The 26492-nt window shown below is 48.4% G+C and overlaps 1 protein-coding gene across 3 annotated transcripts in view; it reads left to right on the plus strand.

Annotated features, from left to right (window-relative positions):
- The window catches only part of LYPD6 (LY6/PLAUR domain containing 6), a 28266-nt gene extending 12458 nt beyond the window's left edge, over positions 1–15808 (plus strand). For all 3 annotated transcript variants that reach the window (XM_035332285.1, XM_035332286.1, XM_035332287.1), the window contains 4 exons: positions 10444–10623; positions 12004–12102; positions 14337–14467; positions 15482–15808. In XM_035332285.1, coding sequence (XP_035188176.1) covers positions 10506–10623; positions 12004–12102; positions 14337–14467; positions 15482–15643 — 510 coding nt within the window. In that variant the 5' untranslated portion in view covers positions 10444–10505 and the 3' untranslated portion in view covers positions 15644–15808. The remainder of the gene's footprint in view (positions 1–10443; positions 10624–12003; positions 12103–14336; positions 14468–15481) is intronic.
- Positions 15809–26492: the final 10684 nt, after the last annotated feature.

Raw genomic sequence — 26492 nt, forward strand, 5'->3', positions numbered from 1 at the left:
CATAATCGGACAAATCTGTTGGGGAGCTCTTCAGGGAGTAACCCATGTTGTGTGCGTAGGGAAAAACCTAACCCAGTAAGCAAACTTTGTGATCAGCAAAGCAGTGTATTTTGTCCAAAGGTGGTGGTTTGGGTGTGTGATGCTGCCTGAGAGCAGCGTACGGATGCCACTGAGAATTGCCGTGTGGGATTCAAGCATGGGGTGTAAATCCCTTCTGATTTCAGGAAGTAGCTATTCAGAAGGGAAACCCCAATGCAGCTCTTGGTTTTGGTGGCCTCAGCAGCACCGTTACTTCCCAAATACATCTTGTGAGCGAGGTTTATGTGGGGTTTGCGGTAGACTTGGGGCGTTATGGCCAAACTGCTGCTTACACCATTCTACTGCCTTGAGCCGGCTTCCATGCGGAAATGCCACGGGACTGTGCCTGGTGGCTGCTCCCAGTCTCTCTCCAGATTTTCTGTCCTTGTGGGATGGCTCCGTGCTGAGCATCCTCAGCGCTGCCTTCGTTCCTGGGGCCGGTGCAAATGGTGCGTGCCGGAGCTTTAGAAAGGCCTCTGGTGCTGCTGCAGCTGTGAGCTCTTTGCTGGATATCACGTGCTGCAGTTGCATTTTCCAGTGTAGAATTTCATCAGATAATCTTGCTGTCTCTTCATAGTGTTGACTTGCTTTGTAGTATACTCTCAATTTTTATCATTGTTTTATAAAATGTCCTTCTTGCCCTGGTAGTTTGAGCTATTAAGAGATAATGCATGTTTTCCCAGAAGGAAAACAGACATTCCTTCTGTCATTTTTCTTTAGTTAGAATCCAATGTGGACTTGTCACTGTTTTTACAGCCAGTGACTTGTAGCATAGCTAGAAATTACAGAAATTAAATCAGTCTTACAGTGCCAGGATGCATAACTGTTGGTGAGAGTGGTGGGGATGATCATCGATGTAATCTGTGTTGGAGATAGAATATTCTGGGAGAGGCCAACATTCTCTACAAGCAACTTGACCTGATTTAATTCTTCACAGGGTCTCAATACCATATAAAAGAGAGGGTAATTAAAATAGTGCCATGGAAAGCAATTTTTAATTGCCCTCATCAAATGTATTCTGATGTGTCCTGCAGTCCGGCAAGATTTCTGAACGTTCAGTCCATCTGCTGGTTAGCTTCTCTGCTGGCTTTAGGGAGTAAGGTTATCATACGTTGTTCTAGGCTGATGGAAATACTTTATTTTTTCAGTGATCTGTAAAATCTTTCAAGCAATCAGTTCTTACTAGTGCTTCACTTAGAGTGTTTTTTCTTTCCAGCTAACGGTGTGGACCACGTGTGCTGGCCTGGTTGCACCCAGCTGTAGGCATTGCGGGGTGCAAAGGAGCCCGCAGCCTTTTGGGGCAGCTTCTCAGGGCTTCGGGAGGACTTGGAGACGTTGGTTTTTAGTGCTTGGGAACATTTATGCCTACGGTTTATCTCGCTGTAATTTGCAGATAAGGAAATTGGAAGAGGATGATGGAGGAAGGTGCAGTTGCTGGAGCCAGGCAGCACCCCTGCGGCTACTGTCGGCAGGTGATTTTGGCAGGCTTTTGGGAAACATAAGGGAACAGTGCAATTGTGAATGTGTGTATTGAAGAAACTGGGGAGAGTTTAAAGGTGAGGTCATGTACTCTGCACTTGGGAGCCTTGTAGATGGCTTGAAAAAGCCAGTTTTGACAAATAATGCCTCTGGGGGAAAAGGGAGTCCCTCTGGTTGCTTCAGTCCCATGGCCTAATGCTGACATTGGCACAGTGCTCGAGATGGAAGACAAAACTGTACAAAGTCTCAGTGCAGATGTTTCAAAGAAATTGTTCTTCTTTGTGTTAAATACTCCTCTGTGCTTGTTCTGGTAGAAGTGCGGTGGTGGTTTGGCTATGACCAGGGGTTGTCTTTGCTAGAAGGCTGTCTTCTCCTGAGGCCAGAGGAAGAGATGTCCTCTCAGACCCCTTATCTGTAGAGGCATACCCTTACTGGCAGTGTTGGAAGTGATTGCCAGAAAAGGTCAATTTTAGAGAAATCAGTAGTCGAAGAGCCGTGCATCTCCAAGCCAGAGCAGCGTCTCACTGATCAGACCTGTATTCCTCAACGAGGTGGGGGTGGGACTGGGAGCAGCGATCGGGTCTAATGAAAACCAGTAAATCACGGTAATCCAGCAGTGAAAATGTCAGCCGTGACATAATGAAAGCTATATATCGTGGCCCGAGGAATGCCGGATGATCCATGTGTGAAAGTGAAGCAAGTGGTTAAATCGGGGGACACGTTTTGAGAACGACAAGCGCTTTAGCATGTTCTGTAGGCGAGCGTTCAAGGCAGATGAGTCGGAGCATGATTTTGAGGTATTCTTCAGCTATGCTGCAGATAACATCTCTCCGTTGGCAGACTCTGGAATTACCGATGATACTCCACAAACACTCCGTGCCTTGGGAAACTGGACTTTGTAATGCCAAGATGATGAGATATTTGGATCTAGCAACAGGCAGGGCAGATGAAGGGAGAAATGAAGGAGCAGAGAAGTCTGCAGCGAGGGGGTGGAGGTTTGGTGGAGCGGTGTCTGCACGTGGGAAGCACACCGCGGTCTCACAGGCTAAGGACACCGCGTTCCAGCTTCCCTTTGTGAAGGTGACTGAAGTTTTTCAGTCGTCCCTTTTCACCCACAAGTTAGAAAAATAAAGGAATTCAACGTGGCGTATCCCCCACCCCACCCCGGGGACAGGAGCCAAATAATTAATTGAATTCAAATAACTCTTGTAAGTCTTACGGAGCAAAGGGGGAGCTGTTTGTTTTGGGTTACGCCGGGTTTTGTTTTTTGGAAAAGCTATTGAAAACCTTAATGAATTAATGATGCTGGATGGGAGAGTTTGTTTACTCTGTGGATTAACCGGACAGCTGAAAGAGCACTAATTGGTCAGTTCTAATTTGGGTTTCTTTTACGTAACTTTAATGAAATGTAGCTTTTCTGATGTTTATACCAAATAAAGCATGCTTTAATATCTCGGGATGGAATAACTGTAGAGCTTTAAGAGAAAAGTATTTCAATTTCAGTTTCACATGATAGAAAATATGAAATCGGTTTAATTTTGTTTTTTAATGTGACTGATGATGGAAATTTCTGCAAAGGCAGATTTCCTACGATGTCTGCTACAGTCCCCGTGGAGCAAAGGGGGCAGCAGTGCTAACAGCAGAACAGTGCAAGAGGAAGGTCTGATTTATTTTGATGCACAGCCCAGGTTTTGGATGCCAGCTCTGACTTGGCCTGATGGGGATGAGCACAAAGGTGAACTCCTTTTTCTATCAGGAGGTAAACGGGGTTGGGATGCTTACTGTAAAGGATGGATGAGGCTGGGCTCGTTGTTTACTAACCTCGATGTGGGCGCTGGCAGCGTGTCGCTGGAAATCGCCCGTTTCCAATTATTTCCAGTTGCCTTGAGGGCTGGCTGCTGACACCAGCACCTCCTCCTCCCTAGCCCGGCTTCAGGCTCACTCTTTGGAAGCGAACAGAAGCGGGTCCCCACCGCGTCCTGACCGTGTTTGTGCCAGGATTCCCCTTTTGGTCGGCCACCCGGGCCTGGCATGAACTCTGGGTGAACCGCCGGGACCGTCTGCACGCGGGCTGGGCTGGTGGAAAACTGCCCGGGGTTCGTTAGCGGCCGCAGAAGCACATCACATTGTTCTGAAAAAAAAAACAATCCACGGCGCTGTGGCATGAATGGGCAAGGCAAGGGTGTTGGGGAGCATCTCACCCGTCACGAGGAGCAGGAGCGGGCTGATGCTGCTGACGCTGATGTCGGCGACAAAGCTCTCGTTTTCCATCCACGGGGGGAAAGCCCAACTTCTCAATTATTTCATAATAAAACCATCTTCTTTTCCCAACGTCAGGTTTTTGGGGCTGTTCTCCCGGCTTTTACAGCGTTGGGTGGGTGCTGGGCAGCCCGTGGTTTAGTGCCTAATCTAGCATGTCAAATGTGCGGGGTGATGTGCGATAAGAACTGTCACACACAGCTCTGAAGATCTGAGGGCGAGGGCAGGAGCAGACCGAGGACACAATGGTGCAGATTGATGTATGGTTTTATTAAAGCACAGTTTGTTGCATTATGGACAGGCATTTCAGCTCATTCTTTAGCAGCAATGTCTTCTGCAGTGGTTAATACTGCTCTGATGCCCGTGTCCTTGGCAGCTTTTATCAGCAAAAGAAGTTACTTTTTGTCGGCACTGTCGGTACAAAACTGCTGCACCTAACCCTGCTGGAGAGCAGAAAAAATAAGTATCTTTCCTTTGAGGATGCCTTTTTTTTTTTTTTTTTTTTTTTCTCCCAATTAGATCTTGCGATGCCACTAAGCTGTTTTTTAATTCTGCCTGAGCATGCTCGGTTAATTGGGCCGAGCTCGTTTTGTTGATCAGGTTTTGGTGCTTTGGCTCTCCGCTCTGGTCTCTCCCCAATTATTCCGTGTAACTGTCTCCTCTCACAGCCGGATCTGTAATCCCACCCGTCCGAGACTGACGGCCTTGTTTGAGACCCGTTTTCCCCATTCTCCCAACCATTCTCTTGCAATTTTTTACAGCCTGAATTTTCTGTTGCTGGAGCACAAACAAACTGCTCTGTGAGTTTATCCAGGACTGGCCTCAGGCTAAGCCGTCCTGCCTTTGATCTTTTAAAAACACTGAGCTTGTGCTGACGGTCTCCTGGTCCCTAGATTGCCCCGATTCCCTAGACTTAATAAAAATGTAACCTGAAGAGCCTAGCAGGATAAGTTGATCCTTTTAAAACTCCTGTGTCTATATGCTAACCAGGTACCTGGAAAACTATTTTAGTGAAGAGTTTCACGTCTGGGTTGCGGATTAGATAATTACCAGCTCTCTCACATGGGATATTGACTCCTGTTTGGTTTGGTTTCCCCTCTTACAATTTTATCATTTGTGTTTAGCAGACTTATGAGAAACTTTGGTCTTCTCGTGTGTCTTACTAGGCAGAGGCTTCAGAAAATGCCTTCATATTGTAAACTTTATTGGCCACTGCTATTTCACTTGTCTCTTGGTTTATTTTGGTGTTTTTAGCTGGTAATGCGGTGTGATTTTTTTCCCCTTTCCTGGCGCACACATTGCACAGAAGTGCGGACAGCACTTCCACCTGCTTTCACTGGAGTATTTCTTGCTGGAAACTCAGATAGGAGGGATGGGACTAGAGTGATCCTGCTGGACGTTGCCTCGTTTACCCGTCTGGACCAGATTAGGGGGCTGGAGATTGTTGTGGGAGACACCAAGATTTCAGCCGTGGCCCAGCAGAGCCCACGTACTCGCCGTGCCCCTGCCCCGGGCACAGCGGCTGCTTCCTACTGGCTTTATCTCAAGGAGCCGTGTGTGGTGCACTCAGACAGCATCCCCAACAGGAGCCCTTGCAGCCATGCCAGCAAACTGAAATCTTTGTTTGGCAGCAGAGAATTTAACAATTTAAGCCCCCCTCCTCTTTGCAGAGGGGCCCAGACACTGGGACTCGACAGATTTTTTTTTGTTGTTGTTGTTCTTATTATTATTAGTGGGAAAATCCCAGGATTTCTGTGCTCATGCATGGTTTCCTTCTCCGCCTGTGTGGAGCCGGGCTGTCTGGGGCTCGCGTGCATCGAGGTCAGCCCTGCGAACTGCCACCGCTGCAGCGGATGTCCCCACGCCATAACCCATCACAGAGCAGCGGGGCCGCCCGCCACAATTCCCAAATTGGGCCAAATCCATTGATTTCAGGGTTTGCTGCCTCTCCTGCCTCTGTGGCATGCTCTCAGAAAACTGCAGTATAGGTCTCACAATGATTTTTTGGATCTTCCCTGCCCATCTTCCTAATTCAGGACTGGTGATAGTCACAGGCTTGAATATTACATCTAATTAAAAATAAAATAGCTGTGGCCCTGCGCCACTGGGTTGTATGTGGTGGAGTGAAATGGGAATGAATTATGTCACACTTTGCATTTCTCACCTTCTCAGTTTGACAGATTTTAATTTCCATAAATTGTGTTTTCTCTCATGAAGATTATGCCCTGCCTGAATTTTAATCTAGCTTTATTTTCCTTTTTATTTTTATTTTTTTTAATTATTATTATTTTTTGGCCTTCTGTGCCCAATACCAAGTATCTGAAGCATGCAAGTAAAACCTATCTACTTGATTTTTCTTCTGTATTTACCTGGAGCCGAACTATCCTGCTGGGGATGTGTGAATATAAGCGAAGTTTTACTACAGCTCATTAAAACAACTGCACCTAGGTCAGGTGTTTGGACAGGTCCAGACAAAACGCCAGACTTGTTGTCAGACTGAAAGTAGAAGCAGTGAGGGTCATCTAACGAAGATGTCTTGCTGCTGTGTCTTGGTAAAGATGGGATTGCATCAGGGAAGAGGGTGGGAGAGGGAACATATTGCCCCCCCTGCACTGCCCCAGGATACGGGCTTTTAGCTCAATGAACTGCAGGCTTTGTAATTAGCAGCAAGGAGATTAGATTGTCCACGTTTCTGGGAGTAATTTGAGCGCTAATTTTGTTTGATTGTTTAATGACTCTTGCTTACTGGGATGGAGGAGAGGCAGTGAACTCTCTTCAAGAGCTCCTATGGGTTCTTCAGACAGAAGTTGCGTGCGCCTCGCTGCATCCCGGAGCATCGGGAGGCTGGTGTGTATTCAGACATTCCCAGGGCTGAACCAGAAAGAAAGTCTCTAAAATGCAGGTGGAAAGAAGCTTAACCAAGGTGCTGGTGCAGGGTTCTGTGGGGTGGGAAGACTGCAGCCAGAGGAGGTGCAGAGCCTCTGGAATTGCTGCCCAGGATCCCGCACGGCTGCTGAAGCTTCAGCTCACATTTGTCTTTGGACAGCAGGAACATTACGTGTGTAGAGGCTTGGGTTTGGTTTTTGGAGCTGTGGAGAGATGTGCATTAATGCATATACTGTAGTTTCAGAAGTGGAAATTCCTACCTGCAGCGATAAGGGAACAGCATGGAGGAAACACAAAGAACATAACTCTTGAAGGAACTGGGAAACTCACGCTGGTAACGTGCCCGAGGAACAATTGCACAGCATCCAGGAGCAGATCTTCCAGCATCGCCCTGTGTGTAGCTCCTTCGGCTTCACGTACCGCTCATAAATAATCATCCTAGCACGGCGTGGTGTAAGTCGCTACAGCTGCCCTTGCACGTGCGGTGCTTGTGGTGTGGTTTCTCGCAGATGTTGCTGCTTTGGCACGCTGTGCTTTGTACCTCGGGGCCGACACGTCTTACTGCTGAGAGGGAGCTTTCATTTGCTCCTGTTTTCTGCTTATCTGGAGGCAAAAATGCTGCTCTAGGGCACTGAGATGGAGGATCTTCCATGCGAAAAGATAAGTGTAAGATCAGAGAAATTTGGAGATGGGGCCTTGAGAGCAAGGAGGGGATGTAGGAGGAAGGTGGAGACAAGATGTCAGCAGAAGTTGTCTCAAGCCTCCTGCAAGACTGGGCAACCTCCATCTGCAGCAGACACCCACCTCCCACGGGGGGACCTGACTGCTGCAGCCTGTGCCTCACTTGTACAGAAATGCCCACAAACTGGGGATTCCTTCATGTCTGAGTACTTGTATGGGGAGAATTCATGTTTACAAGGTACTACAGCAGTGGCTTGCTGCTCCTGACCTTCAGTGGAGGCCAGCTAGGAGGCCTGGCACTGGGCTTTGGGGCCGGGGACCTCCCATTGTCTGCGGCGAGGTGCCGGCGAGGACGACATGCCGCCTCCCTAATGAGACCTGACAAACGGGCCATTGGGCTGCTGCTTAGGGAATTTAGTGGTTAATTTCCACAGCGGCGTGTCAGGGCAGAGGGCAGGAAGAAGTAATCCTGCTGCGGAGCGGGCCGAGGATGCCTTTCCGTCTGAAAGGTGCTGGTGAAGCTAGAAAGATTGAGTTAACTGGGGCTTCTGTGTCAGTGCCCCGGGCCTTTTGTAAACAGACTGTATGATCTAAATACCATGCGACTATTTCCCCTAATTACGGCCCAGTATCGAATTCAGACCGGGCCATGCCGTTTACTGTTTGGCTGGTGCGTGTACTCTGCTAAATCTGGAAGGGAGCGGAGGTAATTCAGTAGAAAAAAATGTGTCACCGTGAGCTGAAGAGCAAGGCAGCAGCTCAGCAATGGCTGATGCAGCAGCTAAAGTGGTTTGGAGAAATATTTTTGTCCAACATTTGGTGATTTTGGCTGGAAGCCATGAACTAAAAGGGTCTTGTTGGAAGGGGAAACTTTGTGTCCTTAATATGGAACTTCTTAGGGGTCGCAGGCTTTATGAATAGAAGCCATCCTTCTAGAAAAATATCAGTTTGGAGGGGGTAACTGAAAACTGGTTTTAGTCAAACGTTTGCAGGTTTTAAGTAAAAGATTTGCATCCATAATGACTTATTTTTCCTTTAAAAATGAAAAATATGATACTTTGTGTGTGCGTGTAAAAACAGAGAGAATGAGTGTGAGCAGTAATTACTGATCCATTGATTTTATTTGAAATTATTTTTGGTATTCCACTCTCCATGAAATATCAGCATTACCTTAAATATCAACAAGTATTTTATCAGTCAGATGTATTATATTCCTATGTGCATTTTGCCTATATAACAGAACTTTATGTGTACCCACCCATGTGCGTATACCCAAAGTATTGGTAAAATATTGTATATTCAGGTTTCTGACAATAGGTACTTCTAACTATGCCTGGGTATCTCCCTTCACACTATCTTTGTGTGTATTTGTGCAACAACCCGCTATAAAATGCTTGCTGTGAAGAGCAGTGTCTGCAACAGGGGCAGGTGTTTTGTTAAATAACCAATAACTACTTCAGCAACCCTTCTGCTCAGGAATTTTTGTAATATATATGTATTTTTTAATTCCTTACCTATAATTAAATCTGCTTCAAACATACAGAATGGAGGTGGGTAAGTGAATTCTCTCTATTTATTTGTGGTTCTTGCAACTCCTCGGAAGTGGTGTTGGCAATTAAGCTATTTGATTACAAGAGGCACGACTGGGGTATTTTTAGCGTGCAGCTGGAGGATTTCTGCCTCCCTTTCACACAGGACTAACAACCACTTGTCCCCTGGTTCTGACAGCTAGGCAAGTTCTAACAGCTACATGGAAATTTGGCTGAATAAGCAGCTGGTTCCCGAAAATAAGGAGCGTGCATGATGGAGGCACAACTGGTGTCCTCATCTGGCAGACTTTGAGCAGTACTATGGACACAGACACCTTTTGTGACTATGCTGGGGAAACCAAATAAATTGGTTTTTGTATTATATGTGGGAGGACGTGGCTACAGAGCCTAAACACACCTTGTTTGCTTGCGCTATGTGGTGTGTGACTTGTATTGCATGTAGATATGTGCCCCGAAAACAGGAGTATACCCGCTTGGTGCCATCACTTGTGCACTCAATGCTCCATCTCCTCGCGTTGCCCTCAGCTCAGAGACATCAGGACAACTGGTGGTTAAGCTCCAGGTCAGGGTGTATTTGGGCACGAGGAGCTCAGAAACGCGACTAGCCCTAAATGCAGGCAGGTAGCCCGCTGCCTCGCCAGGGTGGGCTCCGGATGGCTTTGCCGGGGCTCTTCCTGAGACCACACAGGCAGCCACCCGTCCTCGTTGTCTTTGCTTTCATGTGGCTGGGAGAGGCTCGTTTTATTTCCTTTCTGTTTCTAATCACGATTTCATTTTCCCCTGGCTGATGCACATCTGCGGAGTAGACCCGATGGAAACGGGCATTTCCTTCTCTGAAAGGTTAAAACAACAGCAGCTAATGCACCACACTAAGTGCTATCTGCTTCCGTCAGTATTTTTATGGATTTCATGGTGTTTTAATAACGGGGCTGTTTTCAGAGAAGAGCCAGCCCCAACAACAGGCCCCCAGCAGCCGTTGTGCTGCCGGTCCCACGCGGGCCTCGAGCGAGAAACAACCTCACCACCACCAGATGCAGGTTTGGAGGCAGCAGCGGGAGGCTGTGTCACGACCCCTGGACTGCCTCTACTTAAAAAAAAAATAAAAAAAAAATGTTTGATTTATTAAATAACGTTAAATAATTAGTACGTAAATGTTCCCTGGGCTGCAGATCTGCCCTTCAGAGCCTCCTCTGGCCAGAAGAGGGCTGGGCAGGGCTCAGGCTGGGGCTGGGGATGTCACTGAAGAGGAGCCGAGGTAATTGAAGGATGGTTGAGGCTGGAGGCACTGCTGGGTCCATCAGGCCCAGCAATGATCCATCCATCCTGCTCGAGCAGGGCCACCTACAGCAGGCTGCCCATGACCACGTCCAGGTGCCTTCTGAGCCTCTCCAAGGAGGGAGACTCGGCCGCCTGCGTGGGGGCCGGGGGCTGGTGGGAGCAGCCTGATTTTGGCGAGGTGGGGTTGCTCCATCCGTGCCATCTCCTCACTTCTGTGTTTTGCTCTCCCTAGGTGAGCTTTCTGACCGCTGCCGTGCTCCCAGGGCCACCGCATGAGCACGGCCTCGGCGGGCGATGGCCTCGCAGCCCAGGCTGGCCCGCATCCTGCTGCTCGGCCTCGTGGCCGGCTGGCTGAGGGCCGCACAGCCCCGGGACTTCACGGTGAAGGACATCGTCTATCTCCACCCCTCCAGTAAGCACGACCCGCTGGGTGACACCAGATCTTTGCTTCCCAAGGGGATTAAAGTGCTGCATGCAGCGTGCCAGGGGCTCTTGGTTTGCTGTGTTTTTTTGCTTCAAGGGTTTCTGGCCACCTCAGCCACACGGTTTGTCAAGGCACATCGATAGTTGTGAGCAAGAGTCAAATGTGACCATGCGCAGCTGTGGCACAGACTGTTCACAACTTTATTTCTGTAACTGCCTGAAATAATGATATAGCAGTGTTATGCATCTTCAGGTCTTCCATGGGCTGTCCTTTTAATAGTTGGTCTGTTGTTCGTGTACAAGCTTTGATTTAATTCCACGAGAGTGCTAGCAGAGCCGTGCCTGCCATCTGTTCCCAGAAAAAAACTTCTCCTTTCAGAATTTGGCTGAAAATTTTATATTCTATACAGGCAAGATGAAATTCTTACATGGTAAAGCCCATAACCATGATCTGCTAACTGTCCAGGGCAAGGTGGGTGAGTTTAATCAGTGCTGTGCTGTTGTCCCACCCCAGACTGTTCCTTTAGGGCAGTAGCAACCCAATGGAGATGCTCCCACCTGAGGAGACTGGGGAAAGGAGGACAGCTGACAAGCAGCGAGTCCTTCTGCATGGCAAAGGCCACCTCTGGTACCCAAAAGGGGTCCAGCCCACACCGCTGTGCTCTGGGAGAGGGCAAGGGGAGGTGGTGGGGAGGAGTGAGACATGGCTCACGAGGCCTCAGAGACTCAGCTTGCTTTGCCTCATGAAGATAAATGTGACCCAGTCACCATTTGGCTTCTGAGATGGTGGCAGCATCTTGAAGACGTATTGAGTGTGCTACAGAAACCCTGCCAGGAAACCACTTAGAAGCTGGGCTCTTCATTTGGTGAGATAATCAAGGATGGAGGCTGCTGTTAATGACTTGGAGGTTCAGCAGATTGATATTTTTTCCCTTTGGGAAAAATCAGACTGCCTTCAAAAGTGGTCATTCATTTCCTCGGTGGGACAGTGTCCAGAAGTGTTTAATCCATCTGATACCACGTTATCAGGACTGGTAGAGTAACAGTACTGGATGCGAGCTCTGAAACCAAGAGAACAAACACTCCTTGCTCTCATTAGTACCCTTTGAAGTGGGTAGTAGGCATTTTTCCTAGGTAAACACGGCTGAACAGTGTCCTTATTGCAGGCGTACGTGCCCTCCTGGTGCTGCCAGTGGTGGCAGGGCTCTTACAAATCCTGACCAGTTCCTGGTAAAGTTCAGTTCTGACAAAGCTAAAGCTATATTGGTAGTACGATATGCCTGAAAAGAAGGAATATTGCCATGTGCCTTTGAAAAGCAGAACCAGATTAACTGGGTCATTTTAACTGAATATAGTATATTCCTTTCAGCCACTCCGTTTCCTCACGGATTTAAATGCTTCACCTGCGAAAAGGCAGCAGATAATTACGAATGCAACCGCTGGGCTCCGGATGTCTATTGTCCAAGAGGTAAGCAGCCACGCGCTGGTGTTACCCTACCTTGCAACACCTGCTCGATGCCCCGGCCGCAGGGACAGCGCTGAGCTGTTCTTCCCTCTTGTCTGTTGTACTGCAACGCCGGCGGTCGCTGCTCCTGTTTGTGAGCCTCCCCTACGTGAAAGATGTGTAAGTGATACAAATAATCCCTTAAGCTTTTCTGTGCCTTTGCAGTGGGTGAAGTTTAGGACTTTCATCTACTCCCCGTACTCCTCCAGCTCAGTTACAAATCAAATCAGGCTGGCGTTTATTTAAGGGTTGTACTTCTTTACTGGTGTGTCTGGGACCAGTCCCTGCTTTGTTCACTTCCCTCCCTTATGGCACAAGGCTCCACCTCACTGACACACCTCAGGGCAGCTGAAACCACCTCTTTTTGGCTGGCATTCAGATCTTCGCAGTGTTTTGGGTTATTAACTCCCATCACTCTGAAGGTGAGGACACCTCAGGGCGTTGGGTGCCTGTATCCAACATCCAGATATCAGCAAGATCCTCAGCAAGCTCCCTCACCTTGCTGAGACCCTCAGGAGACATTAAGGTTGTCCCCAGCTCCTGATAGAGCCTGTTCACAACCAGAGGACGTGGGCAGTGCTACTGCAGACATGGGAACGGAACCGTGCTGGGGACACAGCTGTCCCCATGGCAGCGGGATGCTGCTGCCTGAGTCACCCCTCTGCTGGTGCCCTCTACAGGCTCAGCACCACTGCTCTGCCTCTATCTGGCACCTCTCTGGTCTCTTGGGGGACATTCCGAGTGACCTCGTGAAAATATTTATCTTGGAAAGAAAAAGACAGTAGCTTGCATTCCAGACTAACCAGCTGTGTTTGCAGCCTGAGTCAGAGAGCTTTATCTGCTTCAGAATTTATTTGCTCAAAGAGCTCAAATTGGTACAACATCAACAATAATAAAACGATCGGGCTGGTTGGCACCAGATGAGACCAATACTCCTGGACACTCCCTGTTTTGACAACAGTAGGTGGTATTTGAGGTGATTAATGACGATGTTACCAGCACACAAGCCCGTAGCTTGTGTAAGGAGACAGGCGTGACTCCGAGGCCTGCATTTAGCAATAACCAGCAGAACTGACTTGACCAAAAACTGTTAATCTGGAAAGAGAAGTTAGTGCTTAATAGATGTCAGGGGAGGGGAACACCCTGCCATGCATTTTCCTTGTTTTCTGGTATTTACTAGCTTCAGCTCAAACAGAAACTGTTAGTGATCTAATTTGTATGGGAATACTGCATAATACTCCCAGTCCTCTACCTTCGGACGTCCTGAGGGTGGGTCAGCAACTTGTGCAACAGGCAATCACCACTGCAGTGGTGGCAATGCTCCAGCCACTGAACACGGTGGCAAAAAACCCTGCAGGAGGTGGCAGTTTGGGAAGTTGGCTCTCAAAAGCCAACGTGCTGCTCTGGGCCACGTGGAGTACCAGGTCTGGGGTTTCTGTGCCCAGCTTAAAGCAGAGAGGTCAAACTTCTCTCGCTGGGCACATCCGAGCCCTGCTGGCTTGCTTCAATTTGGCCTGTCTGTCTGGGACCTGACTCGCCTTTTTGGAGCAAGCTGACTGTAGCCTACAGTACTACAGTGCTTAAGAGCATCACCTTTCATGCTGCGACATCTTGGTTGAATTGCTCTGAATTTCTGTTCTTTTAGGTAATAAAAATGTATAGGAGTTGTGCCCATGAGGCACACGGGGTCCCCCTCTGTCCCCATCCCCAGAGCAGTACCTGTGGGTTAGGCGTGGTGCTTCACGTTGTGCAGGGGAGCAGACGCATCTCCAAGATGGTTGCACAATATTTGCTAAAATACGTGGGTAACTGTTAACCTAGACAAGCTTGGAAACAAGAAGGAAACCACCCCAAAAGAGTTACAGGTTGCTAGAAGCTTTATTTGTTTCATCTGGGACCTGAGAATTCAGCAGAGAAGTGAGAACTGTTACCGTGATTATCCAATGTGTGCGTTGCTTTAGTTTGTAACGTACTGACCCACATTGCTGCTGAGAACAAATCCTTGAGTTCCAGAATGCTTTGAAGTCTTGGCTTTGGGTCAGAGCTTGCACCGTGCGTTTAGTGACATCTATGTATTGTAATAAATACAACAACATTCTCTTTTTTGAAATGCTAAGGTTTCTTTCCTGTTTCTTCTCGCATGTAGACTATCAAAGGCCTTGAATTTGTCAGTAAAACATGTTTTCCATGCTTTTTAGGTACGAGGTACTGCTTCAGCCAACACATGATGAAAGTTACCGGAGAAAGCGTATCCGTCACCAAGCGCTGCGTGCCACTGGAGGACTGTCTGTCTACTGGATGCACATACGTAAAGCACGAGGAATACAAGGTTAGAATTGCCTTTTCCTTGTATAAACACTGGGCAGAATCTCTCTGGCCCCCGTCAGGAGTCTGACTGGTTCGGTGGGTAAATCAGCCTCGTCAGAGATGGAGTTTCTGTTCTTAACGAGCTCCAGCTCATTTCCATTTGTTAGGGAAACAAAGGAATAGCCTCTCCCAGAACAAAAGCATAATCTCTATAAATAAGTGTCCTGGCAGCAGCTCAGAGGAGAAAACCGCTCCCCTCTGCCGGGAAGTGGGAAGTGCTTTGCCTGGTGCTGCAGCCTCTGCTCTCTGACCTTCTGCCTGAAACGGGCAGGGGAAAGCCCCCAGCCCACAGCAGCAGAGGTTTGTATCTGAACAGAACAGTTATGCATTAAAATTGTTTCTGAAGGTTGATATTTAACCTTTCTGAACTTCTCCAGCGGGTTAAAATCAAAGAGCTTTCTGGACGGTCAGGCACTCTGCAGTCCCTTCTGTGCTTTGCTCATGCTTACGTTGGTGCTCTCGGCCTCTGGTGCATTAGTGGCCTTGTTGCTCTAAATTTGTGTGCTCCAGCAGGGAAATATTGCAGCTGGGCTTTCCTGTCCCCAGGGAGCAGAGCTGCAGGCAGGCAGTGCTCGTGGACAGCCACGAGAAGCGTCTGTCAGCCCAGCGCCTGCATACAAGATGAAGGCAACAACAAAAAACCTATGGGAATAGTTGACCATTTCTTTGAGTTCTGGCTCCACTTCTGCCAAACAACTTTTTTTTTTTTTTTTTTTTCTTAGCATGGAGAAAACAAAAATAACCTATGCAGATGGACATTCTCTGTAATAGCCAATGAGTTGTTCCTGCACAGGTGGAAGAGCTTGCTAAATCATTCTCTAAGTAGCTGGGCTTAAAAGAAACCAAATAAATAAATAAATAAAAAGTCATTATGGTGACTGTGCTGGTTTGCAAATGTGATATAATTTCCTGTCCGTCTTTATTCAGTGGCAGGGGTATTTTTCAAATAACCGAGTTAACACCTTCTTTCTTTCAGGTATGCACTTCCTGCTGCGAAGGCAGCATCTGCAATTTGCCACTCCCGAGAAACACGACAGACGCCGTGTTCACGACCCTGTCCCCCCTCAGCAGCACAAAAGGACTTCCCAGTCCCGTAACGCTGACAGCCATGTGCCTCCTGATGGGGTTCCTGTCGTAGCATCGCCTTGTGCCGCTCCACGTGGCACACAGGCACGAGGATCCAGCCTCCTCACGCGTGCTCAGGATCTGTGTTTCTGAGCTGCCTTTGAAAAACTGACTTTTGTTAACAGTGAACTGGTGATCCTGGTATGTAGACAAATCTGAAAGGGGTTAAAAAAAAACATGTATCTTTACCATTTTGTGAAGAAACTCATGCAAAACGTGCCCAGAATTAGGGCTTAGACTGATGCATACCCTTTTCTAAATGTCTGTCTTTTCTCCAAGATATTTTTATTTAGAAGTACTCCATCGCTGCCACCTCCTGTTATCGCCACTTGCGCAGTTGAAACTCTCTCGTTGTCATCATTTGGCGCAGCAGTTGCTCCAGCTAGCCCGTTCTGAGAACAGACAGAAAATCACGCAGGGCTGCTTCGCCTCTGCAGGCTCCACCTCTTCTCCTCGTGTCAGAGGGGGGACAAGCCATGTGCTGCAAGGGGCAGGTCGGAAAGGAGCCGTGGCAGCTCGGAGCCATCCAGCACTGCGCCACACGGGTGCTTTCTCTGAGGCTGCCCGCAGCCAGCAAGAAGCAGCACCCCACAACAGCCCATGCTCGGCCATGTAGGTGGGTTGTGTTGGTGTGTCAAAGCGGAGCGACTCCAAAGCTGGAGCTCCTGAAGCGGTGCTGGGAGGGAGGTGGGTGAACGAGCCCTGACCTCCACGCGGGGGGATGGCAGCTTTGGCTTCATGGTGCCAGCACGGGGGCATTTACACGTCTCTGAGCTCTGGTGCGCGGTCCTGTGAGCTGTCACCGTGACCTTGATGCAGCAAAAGAAGCTTGAGCGGGACTCCAAGCACGAGTAACCCTGCTGAGCTGCACACCGAGGGCACGTTGGTCCACAAGCGACGGGGAGCGGCAGGTAAGCGAGGCGAGGCTGGCCTCTGCACGGCTCCTGCCATGGGGTCTCCCCAGTGAATTAGTGTTGGTCGTGTCTTCACGAGAGTTACGCAGGCAGCATCACTGAGGTACCGGGAGCCTTAAGCTGGAAAGGTTAAATTAAGAACCAGGGGTAGATGATGGCAGTCTGGACAAGGGGACACAAGGTGAGAGAGGCTGGATCCTGAACAGCTTGTTCAGTTTGTTGACACACTGCCATTGCAGCGTACGGAATACCACTGGCTGCAGCCGTATGTTGGTGACCTGTGGTTCTGCTTTTGTTTGGGCATCATGTATGCAATATTTATTTTTGTACATTGAGGAGGCTCTGAAGTGTTTGAACAACACTTAACACAGTTATTGCCAGGAAAAAAAAAAGGTGGTTTTGCAAGTGGGTGAGCCTGTAGTATATAAATTATCGCAAATATATATATAAATATATATCATGTTTTGCATCGCTGTTGAAAAAGACTTTGTTTTGCAAGGTCAGTTATAAAAACAGGGTGTCCACAGACTTCTTTTAAAGCTAAACAATTATTATTTTTTTATTTAAAAAAAAACCACCGTAGTCATAAATTGTTCTTTCATGGGCTAATTGTGGCTAGTCGTGCTCCAAGGTAACCTGGACATTTTGATGCGAGATAAGTATTTTTAAAATCTACCTGTATACTTATTGTCAAAATTGAACTTTGAGCACTGGTTCTTTCCTTTTTTTACCTTTGCATATAAAACTGACCTTCCGAGGACAGCCTAGCTGCTGGCACTCAAGGCAAAACCTTGCATTGTGAAGCCCTTTCAGTTCTCCTGTGACTTGCTCACAGCTCTCTAGTGTTAAGGGGGTAGTTGCAATCTGCTGTTTCATGCCAGCTAGACGTACCTTGGAGACCCTGAAGAAAAGAAAATCAGCCGTGCTGTGTCCGGCCCGTGCCCTCCTGTGCCAGCTCTCGGGAGCAGAGCTGGCTGCTGGCAGAGCCCCTTGCTGCGTGTACCTTGGGAGGAGGAGGACAGAGGGGACGAGTTCTTCTCCCGCTGCAATTTAAATATTTATTAATTACTATTATCCTGCAGAACTGGAGCTGAAGTTGGGAATGCCCTCGTGCTTCAGCTGCTCTGGCGTGTGGCATCGTGGTATTTGCCCCATCCTGTGCAGGTGGTGGCTGTTCGGCAGCAGGATTTGTAACCTAACTCACCCAGCCTAACCCGTGCTATGAGAACTCAGCCCGCTGCCTGTAACCACGTGGGTCACGCTGCACAGGGGCAGTTTTGTTCCCAGGGAGCTGGAGAGGAGCGCTGCCGCCATGCGAGGAGGTGCCAGCAGGGAGGTGACACGTGTGCCGCTGCCTGATGAGTGGCACGTGGCCACCCAGAGCAGCTGGCAGAGAGCTGCCTTCGTGCTGTGCTCGGGTGGACCTCAGGCAGACCAGAGAGGTTTTAGGGCACCTGGCAGTGCTCTCTGCCCACAAAGACTACGACTCCAGCGATCCGGGTCATACATCAGCACCACGGAGGTGCTAGAGCCAGCTGGGCACTTCAACTCCCTTTGCAGTCAGTGAAGGATAAGGTGGCCTTCTTCGTATGCTAAGGTGGGGGCAAATTCCGTCAGCTGCGGCACGCGATGGGACTGAGAAGCGTGAGTCCAGGGGATGGAGAAGAAGCTGAGACCCTGCACATGACTCTCCCCCTGCCGGGGGTCTCTGATTGCATTTAATGCTGAGCTGCACCGTATTTATTGTCAGGCTCTAGATAGGTGATATTCTTTTTAAATGGCTAACTTTTTAAAACTATTGTAAAATGCTGTACATTTGTATAAATAAATGTTTTAAATCTCCCGGTGACGTGTGAGGTGTCTGACAAAGGCCTCGTTGCAACCACCAGCCCTGCTCTTTGCAGGGACTTGCCCTCGGCCCCTTCTTCCTTCCCCAGGGTCCAGAGAGGAGCTGCACTTTGAGCGCTTTCACTGCTGCTGCTTCAACTCCTGCTCTGGCTGATGAGCCCTTCCTCCTGCCAGGCTCCCAAGGATTTGTTATGTGTCTTTTTATAGTGACCATTTAACAAACTAAGTCTGAGGAGGTTGCTGCTTTGTTTGTGACCCATGGATCCTCCTCTCAAAAAGCTTTGAGTTTTCCATACTCTGCTGCTGCTCGCTTAGTCCCAGTGCCTTCTGGTGGTTGTCATGCAGTTATTTCCCGTTTGTACTCCTGAAACCAACACTTATTTAGATGTAAGCTAGTGAAAGGATTCTGACAAAGTAAGCTTTGAGTTCTACAATCCATAATAATAAAAAAGTTACATGTTTTTATAAGTTAAAGATATGGGACTGTATCTGTAGTACAGGTTATGCTGACAGTCCCTGTTCCTCCCTGACGCAGACGTGAATTTCCACGTTTTTTCCTAATTCTCAGTCTGTGCCGAGGCTCTCCTGGCCACAGGAGGATGGGAAAGTAGCACATCAAAGCTTGCAGGGGCACAACGGCAAGGAACCAGGAACAATGGGTGAGCACATCGTGCAATTAATGCTACGTGCCTCAAGCAGCAGCAGGAGGCTTTAACAGTGTCAAGACGTTGGCAGGTCTCGCGTCGTAACAAAAGATGTGATAGCACCTTACGTGCGAGCTTTGACAGCTTGCAAAACAGTTGGGTAAACTCCTGACTAGGACCTTGTTTTGTTTTTCAGCTAAAGAATAAAGCAGCACAGCAAAGGGCACAAAAAAGGCACATCTCCAGCCTCTGGCCGACGGCTCACGGAGCAGTTCTGCCCCACCTGCGTGCACATGGCTGTAGCCGAACAAATGCAATTTACAGCAGTGCTTTTAACTTGGGCACACTGGCTTACCACTCCTGAATCCCCCCTCTAGGACTGAAATCCATTTCCCTGAGGGTTCGGCATTTGGTGCCCCTTTCACCTCGCCACATACCTGGAGGTCACAGCCCCTGTTAGCACATCTCAAGCAGCCCCCGGGTGAGCCGCAGCCCTGCAGCACTTCCCCAGCGCGTTTTGTTAACCACTGAGTCCCACAGAAACCAGTTTGGGCAAACTGGCCAGGCACAGCAGGGCCCTGCACTTTTTTTTAAAAAAAAACAAACAACAACACAAAAACCACAAATAAGTATAAGAACCAACCCTCTGAATCCAGGTCCCCATACACTTCACGATTTTGCACTTACTTGCAGCTGCACATCAAATTAAATCTCTTTCAGCTTATACATATTCATGTGGTTTACGATTTCTATCATTATTTTTTTAAGCCTTCATCAGGTTTAAGCACGTAACATTTCTACATTTCATCCGGGGGTGCTCAGACCTGCAAGTCTTACACCAAAACTAGGGGGATGCCTTCAGCACAGCGGAGCCTGCCCACAGTGAATGCAAACAAACGCAGCCGAGGTCTGGTGGTGGAAAGACAAGGAAAGGCAGTGGCACCGAGCTGTTAAAGGCTCCCCCAGCGAGGGTCCACGGGCTGAGGGGCAGCAGCCCGGCAAAGCCCGCTTTGCTGATGCGTGTTAACAACTCACTGCTCAGCGCGCAGCTGAAACAGGCACTGGTTATGCTACCGGGGCCCCCACCGAGCCCTGCTGAAGGCAGACAGCACGCCAAAACTCACTGGCCCCAATCATATAGAAACTAGAAATGGTGAGCCCCAGCCCCTGCCCTGGGAAGCGGGGGTGAGGACGGCGCCGAGGGGGCTGTGAGATCGCACGGCGAGCGCTGCGGGGAGCAGGAAAACACGGGCTTGGTTTTCCTGATCGTGCAGCAGGGGTCAGGGAAATCAGCAGCTCTCCTGCTGCTCAGCCCCAGCTGCCATCAGAGAACAGGTCTGATGAAGGAGGGTGCACCTTTAAAAAAACAACTGCACCAAATGAGCATTTTTTGCAAAAACCTATGTTTTTTTGCTTTGTTTTGTTTTTCTCCTCCCATGCATAGGGAAAGCAGCAGCGATTCTTCCCCGTCCCAACAAAAACCCCGGATGGCCGCAGCAGGCTGGCGGGGGGAGCCAACACCGCCAGAGCAGCTCGCTGCCTGGCCCCATCCATCAGTTCCTTGGGGAAACCAGCCGCGGAAATCCTCCCTCACGAAGGACTCCGACCTTCAGAGACCATGTTTCAATCTCCACAATTGCGCACAGGCATAAATCTCACCCTGTGCAAGGGGCTGGCAGGCACGCTAGCACCTATCTGTCTATAAATATCATACGTTTTACACACAGTAAATTTAGACCACGTGTCTAAAGGCACATCGCTTCGGACAAACAAGAGCAGGATGTGCGCGGGGAGGCACGAGCTGAGCACAGGTAACTGCTGACCATGCACAGTCGGTTCTGAAGGCTGAGGTCCCAACCGCCCAGGAGCCCTGCAAGCTCCTCAACACCTAATAAATAATTTCCCAAACAGAGCAGCCAGCTACATAGCCGGTGATATTTTATATGTTGCTTACCATTAAGCAATAGGCTGGGCACACAGAAGGAACTTTATAGGATGAATCATCAGGTTAAAAAAAAAAAAGCATAAAATCTGAGCAGAGCCACACGCGGCACGGTCTGGGCAGGGCTGGATCAGCAGCACGCCGCCGGCCCTCCCTGTGGTCCTGGCTCCCACCCAGTCCCCCCACTTGTTTTTTTTTTTTTTTTTTTTTTTTTTTCTTTTTTTTCCTAAGGGCATTACATTTCTGTCAGAATCAGCCCATGGTAATCGCGGTTTTGTTTCAAAGAGCGGCTCCGAGCCACTTCACAGCACCAGGCTGGCGTTAGCGCCCCGGCTCTCCTGTGCTTCCCGCCCAGATCGTGGCTCCGGCTGCGGGAATTGCTGGTGTGAGAGCGTGCTTCTGGATGTCCCTGAACCCCAGCCTTCCCCCATCTCCTCTCCCTCGCCTCTCCCAGGCTCCACGAGTGCCGAGCCAGCAGCGATGCCGTGCTCGCCCCTCGCACACCACCCCGAGCTCCTTTCTGTGCCATCGAAGCACGATGGGGATAAAAACACACTGGCCACAGCGCTCTGCTAGAGAAGGCAAAAATCACTGAAAAAAACACAACCAACCAACCCAAAGCTCAAGCACACTGCTGCAGGTGAACACAGGGGCTCTGAAAATCACTGCCCACACCTCCAGCTTGCCAGCTCCACTCCAGCACTTAAGTTCCATTCAAATTAGTAAATAACTGGCTTCAACTTTTTTTAGCTTCAGGTTTTCCGAGCTAGGACACCACTACGGGGCATGTGGCAAAGCCCTTAGGAAACCCCAGCTGGGACCAAACCACCCAGGTACGGCAGCACAAGATTTCACTGAACGTCTGGAGGCTTTTCTCCCCTCACCGTGACGCTTTCTCGGCAAATACTGCACCAGATTTCAAGCTTGGGTCGCCTTCCTCTAACTGTTCAATTATTTTCGGAGCCGAGAGCCTCCCGCAGGACACAACTTACCGGCTCCAAGGATTACCAGCAGGCCGGTCCCAGGAGAGCCGGGCTCGGTGGAGCAGCTCGGTGAGGTCTGTGCTGCAGGACGGAGCAGTGGGAAGCAGCTGGAGCTCAGGGCCCGTTAACCACCTGCGGGATCGCTGCTTCCCCCAACAGCAGGTGGGCGAGGGTGTTTTTTTTTCCCCTCTTTAATTTAAGAGCTTTTGTGTTTGGGTGTAATGTTTAGGGTGTGATCACGCAAACACTTCAGTCATAGTCATCGGATTCAGGCAGACGTTAGCATGCACACGCTGAGCTTAGACCCAGGTGAGAAAACCCTGGGCAAACTCGGCACCCCCTGGAGCAGCTGGAAGGGGACACGTGGCCACGCTGCGTGCAGCCCACGGCAAAGATGTGCTCCTGACAAAGACCCCTGTCAGACGCCGTTACCCCCCGGGGAACAAAGGGAACTATAACAGAGCGGGACCTCGTGAAAAAGCCAACACATCGCTGCTCTTGCAGCTGATACAAGCCGCTGTTGTTGGCCTCAAGCAGCTGCTGCAAGCCTGGAGCGCGTGGCTGTGCGTGTGTGTGCATGGGGCTCCCGGGCACCTCCCAGCCGCACGGAACATTTCCCTGTGCGAGGGCTGCGAAAGCTCCGACCTTCCTGCAACAGGGAGCCTGATCAGCTGCACCTTCATGTGGAGGAAATCAGAGCAGCTCAGCTGGCTTCAGCGGCCCCCAAGTGAAAAACAAGAGGCCCAGGGGCCGGCAGAGGCAGCAGCTCGTGCTCAGGTGTAGCAGGTGTTGATGATTGCTGCTCGAAGGTCTTGGGCCAACAGGGGCAACGTGTCGGTGCTTCACTGCTAAATGCAATTAAAGGTAGTTAGCCTCGCTTAAGCTACGCTCCTGGACAAAAGGTAATCACTTAAGCTGCCGGCCTTTCCCTCTGTATTGTTATTTGTAATTAATTCTTCCACCAAGCGCGCGTGCAGGGCCGCAGCACCCCATCTATACACGGCCCCTTCCCCACGCTCGGTCCAAGAGCAGCCCACAGCCGGCTGCAACACACAGTGACACATGATGAAATATTTATGCTAAAAGATGGATCTGTGGTAAAAACAGCTAGTCAGAAAGAACATCAGCTTTTTTTTTTTTTTTTTTTTTTTTTTATGGCTTTTGACTTTGTGTAAAAAAAAAATGGAAAAAAAAGTGTGAAAAAGAGCTAGAAAGATATATATATATATAAATACCCATGCATTAAATGTTTCATTTGGGGGCACATGAGGTATTTCAGCCTGCAATTATTCACTTGCCAATTATGTCACGCAGCGTTTCTGCTCCTTCACCAGGACAGCGTGAATATTTATTCACCTTCCTCATCCCCGCAGCAGTGCTGGCAAGGCATCTCCAGCACTCGCGGGGTCTCAAACTGCTACCGGTGTCCACTAAGTATGAACTTGAGAGCAAGAGAAGGAATTAATTTAATACACGGGGTCACACGGGCGGTTTTGAAGTGTTAACACTAAGGTTTAGCAAGTTACCTGATTTCTAAAGGGGATGATTTCCGAAGTATACGCTGGGTATCCTGTAATATAATGTAATAACCCCCTCACCTATATCCATCAGACATTTTAGAAGCTTCAGTTAGACCACACAGCCCCGAAAATAATTTCCATGCATATTTTGAACCATCAGCCTTCGTGTTTCTTTCAGTCCTTGAGGCAGCACGGAGTTGCCCTGCTGCTGGGAGCAGAGCTGAGGAAAAAGAGCCTGGGCAGAGCCTCTCAGAGCCAAACGAGCTCAGGGCGAGCTCTGCACCTCACTGGGACAAAGCAGCTTACGTCCCGCAGCCTTCCCTTGCGGGAGCTGTCTAAAGTTACAGCGGCGCTTCCCTGCAGGTTTATGAAGCAGAGTGTCTCTTGTTGAATGATGCTGCAATTAGCAAGAAAGGGCAATGAGCCTGCCGACGGGACAGCGCGTCAAAGAAAATGGGCCTTCTCCTGCAAGAGGCACCTTTGACCTCACGGATTATTTTGAGGTGGTTTTTTTTTTCTCCAGCCAGCTGGCTGCTGGTGGAAGGAGAATAAGAGTTCTTTACTGTTTAAGCTCTTATAAATAAGAGTTTGATTACCTGGTTTATTTTTCCAGTGCCCTACAAATGTATGCACGCGGGCTGTGAGTCTGATTGCCAATTTTGAGGATGCTGAGTACAAAAGAAGTGATGCTTAATAAAAAGAGGCTTTAAAAGGACTGAGCACAAGGCAAGCAGTGCAAAGATTTTGCTATTACATTTCAGCTCCACATCACCACTAACAGGCTTTCTACTCCCTCCCTCCATGTGATGGACTATACAGAGGTGATTTTAAACTCAGAGAACAACTGGTTTCTTTGCTCTCTCACAAATGAGCTAGTTGGGTATGAAGCTACGTTCCGAAGCATGCATGAGGATGTATCAGGAATAAATGAATGGTAAGTGGTTGAGTAGAAGACTGTGAATTCACCATAGCTCTATACACAGTCCCCAACGTGCTAAAATACTATCGCTCCGTCCAACCCACCACAGAACCATCTGGGGTTATGTGGGTAACAGCACGACTCCTGCAGTTAGCTCTTATTGTAGCACAGTGAACTTGAACACTCACAGCCCCAAGAACAGGTTGTGTGCTGTTTACTGAACGCAGAAACTTCTTTGGCACTTGCTGCTTCCACATTTCTACCAGAGGCCGGGTAAAAGTCTCCACTGAGTCCCAACTTCAGGAGCCTTCAGGTGGAAAGAGAGAGCTCCCCATCACAGGATCACTTCTGCAGGAAACTGATCACTTCTTCTGAAAAGAACCGAAGACCTCGAGATATTTCCCTGTGCTCCTTCAACTGACCAAGCAACGTCATCGTAATTCATTCTGAGCTCAGACGTGCAGTGAGGACTTTCATCTTCTACAGGACAGAAACCCATCTCCATCCAACTGCGAACCGGCCATTTCTCTCAGGATCTTGTCCTGGGTTCAACTTTTAGCCTGGTTAAAAATTTAGCTTTGAAATTTAAAATTAAAACCCTGTTACCACGACTGTCCTCAGTAGCAGTGCCACCCGCTATTTAGGACTACACTGGTGCAGAGCTCCAGCAGGATAACAGCTCACGTTAGATGAAGCATTTTTAAGGAGACTAAAAATAAACAGCTCTGTAATTTCTCTCTCCACCTTTAGTAGGAATTCTTTGAAAAGATATTTAGCTCAGTTCCTCCTATCTTAAGGCCCCTAAGTGACAAAAACTTCATCCCTAACGTTTCTTCAGCCTTTTGACTAATATGAATGATTTTGACTTGCAGCATTTTAAGTATATTCACCACGCATACTGCTGTGCTTGCAAATCTACCTACACAGTCACAGCACTCCTCTTGCGATGCTCAGCACCGCTTTACTGTATTTTTAATGAACTCATTCATTTTCTAGTAAATATGCCAAGTTTTTAGAAACTAATAGCCTCTCCAAACTAAGAACTTCCCCCAGAACATTAATCTTTGCTGGAGACAGATGTGACCTTACATGCAGCATCTCTTTTCATTTATTTCTTTACCGTAGAAACTAATTTTGTAACACTGATTTTTAATTATCAGAAATACATTTAATCACACTGCATTCAAGAACTTTTATTTCACAATAGCAAGTAATATACATTATAGCTCTTCTGATGTGAAGGAAGTAGAACCAGAGCAGTTCTAGCCTCTTTCGAGTTTTGACAAGCTTGTATGTACAAGAAAATGTTATTTAGAAAAATACCCCAAAATGCTACTGCCCCTCAAATTCTGGCAAGAAATACTAGTAACAGTGATTTCAAGGCAAAAACTCCCACTGGCTTCAGTGAGATTTTTGCCTTGGGTTAGAGCCATTTGAAAAGACAGTGCTAAATTCTTTTTTGAGTTCATACCCTGTGAAGTATCATGCTGGAAAACTACTGTCCCACGTTTAATTTGGATAGCTGCCTGAAAGTCCACCCCGCTTTATAAAACATATAAAGGCAAGTACAGCAAAGCCACTTTAGGAAAAAAAAAAAAAGACAGTATCAAAAGCCTTTGAGATATCTAAAATATATGTGAACCCGTTCACAGAACTTATTTTTCTAATATTTATTTCTCTACAGTTGTGTATACCTAGACACTAACCCTTTTTGCCTCTTGCCTCAACAGCCACACGCTTTTCTTGGAATGTGTGCAGGCCAAAGCCAACAATGATGACAAGATGGCGAGACGAGCTCTGAAGGGCTGGCCTAGCTATGGTGAGGTAGAGAAGGCAGCACTCACTTCTCCAGCAGAGCCTTCCTCAACTGCACCTCTGTGATGTGGCGATCATTAACAAGGACAGATACAGGCACTTGTAAAAGGGTTGGGTTCTAAACCCATTAGAACCAGCAAAAAAAACTTTGGAGATAACTGGCTTAGGTGCTGAGTAGGGAATAGAAGTAGCATACAAACCTAGTACCAGTTTTAAAGCTGTAGTTGTTAATATTGGAAAAAAAGTGAAAATCCCTAGCTACTTGAAAGGGTGCTAA

The sequence above is a fragment of the Oxyura jamaicensis genome, chromosome 7 (assembly GCF_011077185.1).
Source record: "Oxyura jamaicensis isolate SHBP4307 breed ruddy duck chromosome 7, BPBGC_Ojam_1.0, whole genome shotgun sequence".
Lineage (NCBI taxonomy): Eukaryota > Metazoa > Chordata > Aves > Anseriformes > Anatidae > Oxyura > Oxyura jamaicensis.